Genomic DNA, 13,175 nt, shown 5'->3' with positions numbered 1-13,175 from the left:
CTTGATAAAGTAGCATTGGCCTTTTGTGAAGATGCAGACAAGGTAATCTTCCTGGCTCATTTATTTAAACTTGCATAGATGCATCTAAACTTTTTTGTTTTTTAACCTCAAATCCTTTGCTGGATTAATCCAGACATGTCTAGTATCTTTTATATGATATCCAGGTGGTCACACAAGCTTTGAAATGTTTTTTATTCTTAGTATTGCTCTCGTATCAAACATGTGGGAGAAAAACTTCCTATAAGCTGCTGCAGCCTAACATCAGAGTGTCATATAAAATGATCATCAGTGACTGAACAGGTCTAGTTACACCTTTTTCTTTTTTTTTTCTTCACTCCCTATTTCTTTATATTATAAATACTTTTCAACAGAGTTTATAACATATGCATATATAGCCCCTTCATTTGGATGTATAGTTAATAACTAATTATAAATGACTTTCTAATAAAAAATTGATGTTATATAAAAATGTAACAATCTACTAGATACAAGGTTACCATATTGGACTGGGATACAACAAATCTAGAGTTTGCTCCTGCAACATACTAAGAATCACTAAAAATCAGATGCAAACTCATCCTTTCCCCATAATAACTGCCCTGAAATTTATAAATGACTTCCATCTTTATTTGAAACAACTTAGATTAGCAGCTCCTCTCTTTCCCATTAAATTGATGTGTTTCCTATTTATCATGTGATTACTTTTCAAGAAAAGTATTCAAATACACAGTAGAAGCAATAGTATCTAATGAGATAGATAAAGAATTCCTGATTTAAAGTGCATTTTAACAGAACATACTCAAAAACGTTGTAAGAATCATGTACATCCGCTTAACAAAAATATGAAACAGCTCTCAATATTGATTGTGAAAAACATGTATGGAAAGAAGAATGTGTAGAAAAAAATGTTTTTGAGATTACTTGACCCTGAAACTTCCCAAACAAGCAAGTGGTTTGCTTATCTACCTCACAGCTAAACTTGTATGGAACTGGAAGGAAGATATGTCCCACAAAGGAATCCTTTTCATATGCATATAAAAATATTATCCTACTGTTTGTTTACAGTCATTAGCTTCTGCTAGGTTTGTGTGCATTCAGATGCACCTGAAGATGAATAAGGAATTAAAAAGCAAACTGGTGCCTTTTTTCCCAATGGATCGAGATATCCTGGACTTTCTCTGAATGGTTTTTGAAATGAGTCAGAGAGTTTTCACTACAAACAAGATGCTGGAATGATTTTCCTTTGGGAGAATGACATTCTATAGGTAAAAGAGAATAAAAAAATGACTTAATAATACTTCTGTAAAATCAGGAACCCTGTTTTACTACATAGATGGCATCCAGAAATTAGAGATGAATGACTTTACCTATAAAATTTTATTACAGCTAATGTTATTTTTATAAATCCCTACTGATTGCTATAGAAACATGTGGGACTAATTTTAATAAATAAGCCATGGCTTTTCCATACAAGCCAACGTATACACAGAGAGTGCTACTGATCATTGTCACACATAGGAGGAAAAACAATGAATCATTAAATCTTCAGACATGAATAACTTGGTCATCCCTTCATCTACTGCTTATGCAAACAGAGGCACAAAAAGTCCAACCAAACAAAATTCACTACCCTCTCTGTTTTCATCTTTGTTCAACTTTTATCTGCTTCTCACTTGATCCTAAACTCTTTATTTTCATGGAAAATACCTAGTAAAATACAGCTGCTCATTTGTGGAAAATACCTAGTAAAACACAGCTTCTTGGCTAACACCCTGACACTCCAGAGATCTAGTAGACCAACACTTGATTTTGTCAGTCCTTCTGACCGACCTTCCTCAGTCTTTTGGAGCCCAGCTGAATACCTGCAGGTCTCCCCAGAAGCCTGTGCTCTGACGTTGAGCTTTGCTGCGGGTACTAGCACCTGCGAAGGCTTCCTATGAAAGGATGCGGCAGAGTCAGCACTCTCCGCCGGAAATCGTCTCACATCTGTGTGCTCAGAGGGTAGCTACGCAGAGGTAGTCTTAAGCACTGCCCTAAATGTCTTACAGACTATCCTATGTGGTGGGACCCGGTGCTCAGCCCTGCATCCAGCCCTCACCCCATGCCCTGGACCTGCTCTCTTGGGGTGGGAGGTCCCGCGTCAAAGAACCAGGCAGGCGTCGAACCTCACTCCGAGAAACTTAGAAAAGACAATGGTAACTTTCCTTTACATCTTACCCCTTCTTGTCTTGTATTGCACACATGGGTGTATTTAGGCCCATGTCTGCCACCACGTCTCTCCTCTCTTGGAGAGGGGCCATCTCTCTTGCAGGCCAGGGAGTGAGACAAGAAAGCTGGAGCGTAACTATCTGTTCTCCTCTACACAAAATTAAGGGACTTTATTAAGATGCTGACTCATGGTCTCAAAATAAGTTACTGGCTGTTTAAACACAGAACCTAGGAATTACCATACCCAGTCCTGTCTCCTGAAAAAAAATCTAACTCATAGTAAGTTAAAAAAGCATTATTTTAGCTATATTAATTTTCAGTTTCTGACTATGATGGCCCCATCTACTTCAGTGAGGGTAGATGTTCTGAACTCAGTGAGAGAGGGCAAATTTAGAAGAAAGAGAAAATAGCAGGAATATTTAGAGTGTAGAAAATTCCTACTACTCCACATGTACCAGGGTTCATGCTATATTTTCTAAAAACACATCTATTTCCTTGACTCAGGGGAAATTTGTGGTTATTTGTATTCCTTTGCTTTTTTAACCTTTTTTTAGTAAAAAGTATTTCAAACTGGAAAAAATATGATTTTATATGGTTAGTCTTAAAGCTAATATTATGTGTCAAGGCTTGAAACCGCATGCAGAGATGATTGCAAGGGGTAGGTGATGAAAGCTGTAATCATTGTAAGTGGTGTATAACAGACCAGAAGTTTTATGAATGGATAAGAAATTTCTCTCTCTCTCTCTCTTATATCTGCCCATTCTCTTCTTCTATCCTGTAACACTGTCTTATTTACGAACACCTGATTCAGATACTTTAGTTAGTAACTTGACTACATGGAAATTTTAGTGTGACCGGTAGCAGCCCTAGTAACGCATTGCTAAAATAGTTAGAGAATATCTTTCAGTTAAATATCTAACTCATCCTCCCGTTTTCATTCTCTTCTTTCCCTTTCCAAAAGTTGCTGCTAGCAGAAGAATTAATGCTTACTTTCCCAACCTAAAAGTTATTTAGATAACTAGGCTAGTCAGTTAGTCTAGACTCTGCTCTTGTTCTGGACCAGGAGTATTTCATGAAAACTCTAGATTCAGGGATGCTGCAGCTGAGCCTGAGGTGTGGTCCGTGGTGCGTGTCCTGGAGTCAGGTAGCATTTCAGTATATGTAAGAGTTGCCGAATTGGGTCCTTCAGTGATCACTGCTGCAACACACTGAATGATGTCGCTTATCTGTGGCTTTCCTTATTTGGCCTAGAGACACATTTCTCTAATTTATGCAAAACAGAAGTAAATGAAACAGATTCTTCTGCAATCACATCTTAGTTTCATTTGGATTTTTTTTTTTTTTTCCTGCTGCAGTATATTTTGGTTCTGGCTACAACAGCAACTAAAAAACCTGAAATGAACATATGGGAAAACCCCTGCCTTTGGTCAGCAGAAAAATTGTTCTGAGATGATGTATTGCCTCATGCAGTAACAGATACAGTTTGAAGGAAAACAATATATACATTGCTTTAACAATAGAAAAGGAATTCAAGCATTTGAATAACTGAAATGTGCTGAAACACACACTAAAGACAGTCATCTTGGTTAGTTAAAAAGCACAACAGTGTTTCCAAACTCTACTAACAATGTTGAAGTTCTAGGGTGATGGTGAAGACAGCCAGCTAGCAGAGATGGTTAAAAATCGTGTACAGGTGGTAATGGCAGATGTAGGTGGAAACTGTCAGCAGTACACAGCCAGGAAAATTTTGGAAAGATGCACTCTACCTGTGTAGCCCAGCGAATTGTCACCATTATCAGAGGTGGGGAGTGGTGTCCCGCTGTCGTTCCCCCTCTCTGCGTCGTCGGAGTCTGTCGGAAACAACACCAGAGCTGCTGATGGGGTCACAGGAGTAACAGCAGTTGCCATTACGATCAAAACATGTCGAGACACAATTAAATCCACGTATGACAGCAAGAGCCACAGTGCCAGCGCGCGGCATACTTCGTCCTTCCCCCGCCTGTGCGGCAGCGCCCGGCGAGACGCCGCCGGGAGCATCGCCCAGGGTCCCTACGCGCTGCCCGGCGTCTCCGCGTGCCCACCCCAACTCTGCCCCGGCACCTTCCCTGTCACTTGGCAGCCGGCGGCAGCGAGTGGGGGCCACCCTGCCGAGCAGCCAGCGCAGGCTGCGGTGAGCATATGGGGCCGGGCAGGCAGGGGAGCTGAATGCTAGCATTGCTAATTTTCCACCTTATTGTTAATCAAAGCTATTGACTGTGATCACTCCCCATCACCGCTTCATCTCCTGGCAATTACGGACTCGGGGGACTTCACCTCTTTGTGGCGCGGAGGAGGGGGGAGCCGGGCGAGGGGGAGGGCTGCCCTACCTCTGCTGGGAGATGGGGCAGGAGAGAGGGTACAGCCCCGCTGCCACAAGGCAACAGTTTAGCACCATCAGCAACAAGATGCATTTTCTGAACCAAAAGGTGCTGGCAAAGAAACACTCAATTTTAATATCACATTAAAAAAGACGGGGGTAGGGGAGAGGCAGCTGGTCAGCTAAACACCGGGACAAACACGTGCTGTAAAGCTACAAGATAGATTGCTAATCAAAACATCACAAAGCACCGTGAAGATAACTCGTAATAATGAACTAAATAATTCAAAGGAAAAAAATAAAATAAAAATCCCAGTGGTTCTGAAAACAAAATGGCACAGCCCAGAGGAATTTGTTGCCGACATCATGAGATCTCTTTTTACCCTCATCTCTGTGGCTTACTGTAAAACTGGAAATTAAATTTAAATTCTGTTTTTAATTTACTCTTGATAACGTGATGGCAAACGGACAATGGTTAAAAGGAAACATTCAAATTTTGATTTAAAAAAACTGCGAAGAGTATATCTGCTTGCAAGAATATCAATAACACGACAATAGATATTTCTAGCTGCTTGTACCATTTTTCTAACTAAGAATACTTGTTGACAGGTATCCGGTAATTTATTAATTGTTTTAAAGACCCTGACTGAGAAAGGTATTTTTTACTCACTTCCATAATGATTGAAAATGACTGTTTCTTTTTAATAAAATGTACATGCTACTGAAATCATTCTGAAATTTCACAAAACTCCTCAAATAACTTTGAATGAAATTAAATTAGAAAATACATTAGTGGATTTTTCCTGGATGCTTAATTTTACTACCTCAGTCAATCTAGTTTTTTAAAAATATGATGCCAAACAATCATTTCTTCCATTTCTTTAAAAATGATCTTAGAAAAATAGCATCCTCACAAATTTATACCTCTTTAAGGAATTACTTTAACAAAAAAGCAACCCTGAAGACTAATCTAGACAAGGGGACTCACTAGAAAAAATATTTCTTAAAAAAAAAGTCAATTGAAAGAATTGATTGCACCCCTTCCAAATTTCTGTTGTGCAAATTAAAAACAAAAAAACACCCCCACCCTCAAGATAGTGTCCCTGGCAGGTGAAAAAAGTGAAATACGTTCATTTACTGGTCCATTCATCTTTGCTGGCTCTCTAATGGCCAATGTCACGTACATTTCGAAAATCTGCTCTGGAAATGGCTGCAGAGCGAGTGGCTCCACATTTGGCTTCTCCAGATTATTCACTTATTTGCATTCGAGGGTTGATTGGGTCAGAGTTCTAAATTATAGCGGTAAAGGACAGAAGGATGGGACTTTTCATTAAATTCAGGGGCAGAGCCTCTGCCTACCTTCTTTCTGGCAAATGTTTATGACCAACAGAAAAAAGCGCAGACTGAAATTTCAAACGAACCCGCTGATCATCATTTCGAGAGATTAATTGCCTTCTAGGAGACTTACCCACGCACTACTCAAAAATGATTAAGAACAAGGACGATGTAGGGGAAACTACTCAAGTGTTCCACGTGCCAGTTACATATCTGCAAAATATTATAATATAATGGATATTTACCTTTTTACCCAAGATAGTCCCTGGGACACGGCATTCTCAGCAATAGGCCAACCCTTCTAACAGCAGACATCTTGCACAAAAACACCAATGCTGATGCTCTTCAGTGAGGCTCCCTTTGATTTTTAAACAAGGGCAGCCTTCGTTCCAGGAATTCCGTGCACTGACTACAGCCAACAAGACAGGAGAGTAACGGCTTTAAAAATTAGGCTGCAACTAGTGGCAGCCATTCAGCCACAGAAATCTTGGCTTCACGTTGGTGGAAATGAGGCGATCTGCTTCTTTTTAACAGCACTGGTATTTACATGGTATTCGTAAACGACAACACACTTACCACTTACAATCCAAAAGCACACAGACATCATTCACTCTCACGCTCTCTGAGAAATGCTAGTTTCTCACTGGTCATAAAGAACGTGACATTCAAATGAAATTGTGGCGTTATGGTTGATCTTTGTTTGGAAATTACTTTCACTAGTATCAATCAATGAAGCTCCGTTCTCATTACGGTTAAATTTTACCTATTTCACAGAAAGATAGTTCTGTGCTCAGGTCCTACATTTAGGGCTTTGGCCCTCTGCACTGGGCTTAATTTCAGCTGTGTCACAAGATGAAGCTTTGCCTTTCTGAGAGTCCCTGATAAAACTTAAAAACAGCAAGTACTATTGACCTGAATGGCACATCTCACCATTAGACTGGTCAACGCTAAGGCGTTATGTTGAATGTGTGGTAAAGAGCCTAAATGGCAAGATGCAATGCACTTCTCAGTACTTTCTTGCTACAGGAGCAGGCAGTTTTTCATTTGGTTTTGCTAAAAACAATGAATAATTTTAGATTGTTACACTTTTTGAACCGGTTGCCATGCACCAAAATCAAAAAAATTAATTATATGACCTGGAACAATTTATCTGATATATAAAAAATTTACTGCTCAGTCTGAGCCTAAGCAATGCCTGAATTCAGTGGCTCATCCCTCAGGTAAGCATCCAAACCCTCTACAACAGGGCACTCTCACACTTTCTTAATGAACATCTAATTCACAATAACATAACGTGGTAGAGGATTCAGAGAACAGACCAAGAGAATCATCCCTCAAAACAGCTCTGCGGTCAAGGCACTCTCCAGAAAAGTTACGCTTCTTGGTTGAAGTCCTGTATCAGAAAGAGAAGGAATTTGCGCCAGGGTCTCTGATATCCTAAGAGACTAAATAAGGCTAAATAAGACTTATACTTTGTTTAAAAAATGCTTAAGCAGTAACTGATTGATTCATTTTAGGTCAAAAATATTTCATGCAACTATTTCATGATTTTTATTTTAAAATACGTAAAACTTCAAGAAGAAGGAAAAAGGAAAGATACAAGTTTGTCCCAGAAGGGTTTACTTTGGAAGAGGAAGATGTGAACGGAAGCCTTGAACACCAAAGAGAAAAAAAGGGGGGAGGAAAGTCCTCAAATCCCAGTCATCTGTTGCCGCTACACTTCTCTTTTACAGGAGCATTTGAGATAGGCCTCTTTCCCTTCGCAACATAAGGAAAAAAAAACTCATTCCCCCTCTCCTCAGACGTTTCCAGTCAAATGAGGGAGACTCACAGACAACAGAAGAACCACCGCTTATTAAGTAAGGCAAAGTACCTTACTGCTTTATAAAAAACAAACAAACAAACTCACTCATATATTTCACTTAACAGGAGTGGCTAAGTTTACCAGCAGCACTGAGTGGCCTAGATTTTTGGTGGAACAGTTTCTGGCTTAGGCAGTGCAGCTCAAGCACAGGCAGCACACCCAGAAGAGCACGACAACTGGGTTTTATCACAGAGTTCTGAACACCTTTAGGCTGTCCTGTTGCACTGGCATAACCTCAAAGATTTAGGTGAATGTGGGGAACCTTTTCCGCTGAAATTTCCATTAAAATCTGTAAATTCTCACACTTTATTGGGCTAGAGCAAGAGCCATTAAGCACCTTCTATTATGCTTCTGTTTACATATCTTTAAAATATGGCATTCTAAAAATAAGGACTAGAGAACTGTGGAATAAAAATACTTATCATTTAATATGAAACTTAATTTCACGATAATATCTATTTTGCAGGAACTCTAAACAAATAACACATGTTGTGGAGAAAATCTTGGCTCTTTGAAGCTGAACTGCATTTGGTTAATATAAAGAGTAAGACTACAGTTTCACTCAGTCTGCTTTCAGACACTACACAGTTGTCTAAAAAACTGATTCAAGAAGTCTAAAATACGATCAGAAGACACAAATACTAAATATTTAGTACTGATACTCACCACTTCAGCTCCCACAATATCTCGAACTGAACATTCACATTTATTTTGACAACTAGGTACATCCAAACACTTGGCGCAATCCTAACCTCGAAAAGTATACTAAACATTCTTTTAACTATGGTTCAATTATTCATACTGAGATGGCTATTGATATTTTTGAGGTACTTTCACACATAACAGATGGCAATGCCATCAGTTACTGCTTGTTTTGTACCACAGAGGTATGCCTGTATGACACATCTTACTGAAGATGTGTCCTTAGAAGTGCCCAAATGATTCAGTATTGATGCTCCAGCCCATCCTCCTGGAGGACATACATAAAAACTAAAAAGACCTAAAAAGGAACAACTTCTTACTACCGTAGGAATCTCATGTATCTGAGATTTTACAGGGATTATAGTTTATCAGAAATCAAAGTCATCTGCTGAAAAATATCTGACTCCAAAAATAACTGTTGCTTTATTTAATTTCAAAATATAAAACGTATAATATGTAACCTTATTATTTCTTTGAAGCACCTTGTTATTTTTTAATCAAAATTTCATTATCATCATCAGCTCGAGGGTATAAAGTTTGGAGGAAACAGCATGAACAGCATTTTGAAGATGACCATTAATAAAAGATTAGGCAAAGCAAATGAATATAAACTACTGTCAATATTAGAACTGTGTTCTACAAATTGGATCAATTCCCATTGATTCCTTTCTAGGGATCTAGAGGAATTCAGGAAGAGACATCACAAAAACAAAACAACTTTGATTACATCAAACCACAGGCTAAACTGAGGAAGTAAATTAGTAGCCTGTTCTTTTCCTGATGTACACTGTTAAGGTTGTGGCACCAAAGAAAAAGTTCCCTCAAAACCCAGACTCAACTGCTATTAGAAGAGCAGTCAATTTTGTCCTATATTCATTATAGACACTACCCAAGACGACACGATTTATTAGATTTGCAATGCCAACGTTATGTGGAGTATTTTGATTTATTCTAGGTTTTCACTGGAGTTATAGTAGAAATACACTATTATATGTCTTAAGGGATATTTGATATAATTCTATTCCTTCATTTCATTATTTATACGGATGAGACATTTTATACTATCAGAGTATAGTTAAGTAAAGACAGTATATAAGCAAGAACTATTGTTTAAGTTGAACCATGTATCTAAAACCTACGGGAACTAACTTTTCTAGATAGATGCACTATGTAAGATCATATGCTTATTTAGAAACACACACAGATAAACTTCCAAGAATGAAGACCTTTTCTCTGGATCTGGACCAGAAGGGAAAAAACTTCAAGCTATGTGCAGAGCTGGGAATAATTAAGCCATCTTTAGGCCATCACAGCTTCATAAACGCTCACAGATCTGTTTCAGAAACCTGTGTTGCACACAGTTGGTTGGATAAGGACAGTGAGGATATTGTCCAGATTAATGTTTCATATTAGCCAAAAGAAAATATGTTATTATTTTTAAGAAGACTTAATACAACAACTTTCCAGACAGGTCAGATCTGCATATTCAGCCAGATCTGCAGCTTGTTTACATTGGATAGTATTATGGATATTTGAGATTTACAGCAGCTGAGGATCTCCACAGGTAATTAAAAAGTTCTTCATTAAAAGTTTACACTGGTCAGCTGGCTCAGCTAACTGATAAAGTTAAGAAAGGTTTAAAATAAGGAGAAAAGGAAACAATTTGTTCGCACATAATGACTCTAATCTGAGGATTTCGCACAGGTGAATTATCAAAAAATCTGTAAGGATGCATTTTATTAACAGCTATTACAAGGACTGCCAACTCAATACATATTTCTAAAAAGAAAATATACACTTATGCATATAAGAACGGGTACAAAAATGTTCTTCATTATGCACAAGAGACAGTTTTCTGGCGAGAACAGATTTACTCAGTGACGTAAAAAACTTAGGAAGAGTTTATTCTAAAACACGGCACAATAGAGCTTATTTAACAGATTGAGTACCTTCACAGGTTGTCTTCAAAGAACTCTGTGCATGACTGAAATATTGACAAAAGCTCGGGATGCTATTTAAACACTTTCATTTTCAGTATGCATTCAGTATCAGCCTTTAACTCAGTGAAGAGTAAACGAGGACTTCTAATATTCAAAAGCTTGCTGCCAGCAAACTATTTTATGCATCTTTAAAAAAAAATGATGGAAATAGAGAGTAAATGTAGGTGTTAGCAACTTCAACAAAGGCCTAACAAGTACATTTTACAGAGTAGGATAACTACATTTTGTTAAAAAAAAATCCTGCATCACTTCTCTCCTTTGATCTTCCCCACCCCTTGACTTCTCGTAGCTGTTCTGTACACTCCTCTGGCACTCCTGCATCTCCTAATGCTCTGCATCTGCTACCATTGCTTTCCCTTCCAGCCACAACTGAAGGTAACAGCCACTCAGGCTAATTAAGTGGTGCTTGAAGTGAGTTAACAGGTGGTGGCCCCAGCTGCTTTAGTTGTATGGGTAGATAGAGAACCATCACTAGCCTCTATAAGGCATGATGATTAATTAGGACAAGAAGCCATGTGCTCGGGAGGAACAACCAGAATTATAACAGAATTGTTTTCTCCAAGACAACAAGCAAGCTTTTTCCAGAAGATACAGAAATAAATGATACATTTTGAAGTGTTCACCAGTCATCTTGACCTGCCTCAATACAGCATGCACATGAAAGATATGTAGCATAGGTTTCTTAAAGTAACTTGTTTTAATATCAATGTTTTGTATGTTCTTTTTATTGTAAACTCTCAATCTGACCTTAGTGTAGGAATTATAGAGGCTCCCATATTTTGCTTTCTTCCACGTGAACCTATATATTCTTGCAGTAAGCTCTGCTTACCGTGGGAACTACTATCATGACTTTTAAATAATACCAATTAGCACCGTGTACAGTTGAGGAACAAGTAATACAAGCTTCCTAGACTATCTTTCAATTCCAATCACTCACTGGACTTTTCCTTGCAATATTTGCCTAAGCACTATGCTGAAGTTCACTGAGACTACGCCCAGGTCTGCAGTCGTTAACCCAAGGATCTCCCACTTCTACTACTTTAGTCATGCAAGGTTGTTTCAAGGTTGATTTATGCAGCTGCTTTATGAGCAGGCACCCCCAGAACTGGGTTCATTTTATTTGAATCAAGATTGCAAAGCAGGTCTACCTCTGTGAACTGGAACTAAACCACCAAGAAACCCACAATGCTTAATTATCCCTAGTTTTATGCAGATAAGTGATATACTTAAGAAAGCTTATGAATTTCCCTTGCTAATCACAGACAAACAATGAAAATAGAGGAACTAGTTCAACACTCCAACTGCCTTGCAATCACATGATTTGAAAATAAAATTGCTGTAAAAATGAATATTGAATGAGATACATACAATTCAAGAGCTGAGAAAGCCCTTTCTCATGCCCTTGTTTTTTGTATACCCAAAGTCATCATCTGAGTTGTCAAATATATATCTGAAACATGTCTATCTATCTCATTTATATTTTACTAGGCTATCTGCAGAAATCAGCATGGAAAATAATGTTAAATCAAGGTAGGCCAGTGCTTGTTTTTGGAAAGAATAGGCATACTTATACTAATACACTGTCCTGAAAGAGAATACTTTGGCACACTAGGTAACCCTATTAAATCTGATATATAAGCTAGAAAGTTTCTTTAATACCACAAGAATCCCAGGCCCTTCAGTCAGGACACATTTCTTGCTGCATTCCAGGCTGTCCTGATTTTGTTTTGCCTTTTTTTTTTTGTTAGTTTTAACAGGAGAGCATTTTGAGCCATGTAGCTTTTATCTCCGGCATCAGTGCTGACACATGTTCTCTACCTCCCAACAGTGACCTCCACCACAGTGTGATTACTGATACCTATAGCACGTGGATTTCTCATAGGAAATGTGTCCTGTTGTTGCTCTTCCATGCTCTCCCTTCCTTTTTGGCTTATACAGTCCCAGCCCCTTGGCTTTGATGCAGAAGCCAGCATATATGACAGGCTATGAAGGGCCTCTTCCTCCTTCATTTAAAGCCACTCGCGTTCCATTTTAGTCTCTATTTTGCACAAAGCAGAGAGGCCTGAAAATGCTCTATCTTAATAGGATGATCTGATGATTAAAAAAAAAACTGTCATAGCTTACAATTAGAATCTCTGTGGCCTAACCAGGGGCCTAAAAGAAAAGGAGCACACAGTGATGATTTTGAAGTGAACATTGCAAACTAAAAGGCAAATTACTATGCAAACAAATTCACATTGACTTTGTAAAAAAGACATCGAGTTAAAAAACCTACTATATGAATCAGTACAGCTCTGCAAGAGTAAATTTATAGCAAGCTACACATGTCATCAGATCACAAGGACATACCCAGGCAAAGTAGTAGTATATTGAGTCTGTCCAGTACTCTCTGTCTTATTAACTTTACAAGAGAGTGAATTACTCGTAAATATCAAATAATTCTCACAGTACAAGTCTTTTTTTTTTTTTTTTAATCCAAAGATAAAAAAGATGTTTCACTCATACGAAATAGAGGCAAGCACTTCTAGGAAATTTTTGTCTTTTGTTATTAGATCACAAGGGTTCTTTCTGCAAAGCTCTTCCAAAGAGCTACTGCTTTTATGCAGTGCAACAGAACGTGAACTACAAAGAAGGATTTTTAAGTTCATTCCCTGGAGAGAAGAGAACCCATACAACAGGTGTTCCTCCTTTCTTTATTTACCTGAACTGA

General features: G+C 38.4%; 1 protein-coding gene across 10 annotated transcripts in view; it reads right to left on the bottom strand.

Annotated features, from left to right (window-relative positions):
- ROBO1 (roundabout guidance receptor 1) overlaps nt 1–13,175 on the bottom strand; it is a 733,077-nt gene that overhangs the window by 384,203 nt on the left and 335,699 nt on the right. For 5 of the 10 annotated variants that reach the window (XM_068910659.1, XM_068910731.1, XM_068910748.1 and 2 more), the window contains exon 1: nt 3,975–4,260. The exons of 1 other annotated variant lie outside the window; for it this stretch is intronic. In XM_068910659.1, coding sequence (XP_068766760.1) covers nt 3,975–4,245 — 271 coding nt within the window. In that variant the 5' untranslated portion in view covers nt 4,246–4,260. Of the gene's footprint in view, nt 1–3,974; nt 4,261–13,175 lie in introns of those variants that run through there. 4 more of the 10 variants (XM_068910680.1, XM_009667915.2, XM_068910720.1 and 1 more) reach the window with 1 other exon arrangement.

The sequence above is a fragment of the Struthio camelus genome, chromosome 1, assembly GCF_040807025.1.
Source record: "Struthio camelus isolate bStrCam1 chromosome 1, bStrCam1.hap1, whole genome shotgun sequence".
NCBI lineage: Eukaryota > Metazoa > Chordata > Aves > Struthioniformes > Struthionidae > Struthio > Struthio camelus.
The sequence above is the reverse complement of the archived record's forward strand: the minus strand, read 5'-3'. Positions and strand labels throughout refer to the sequence as shown.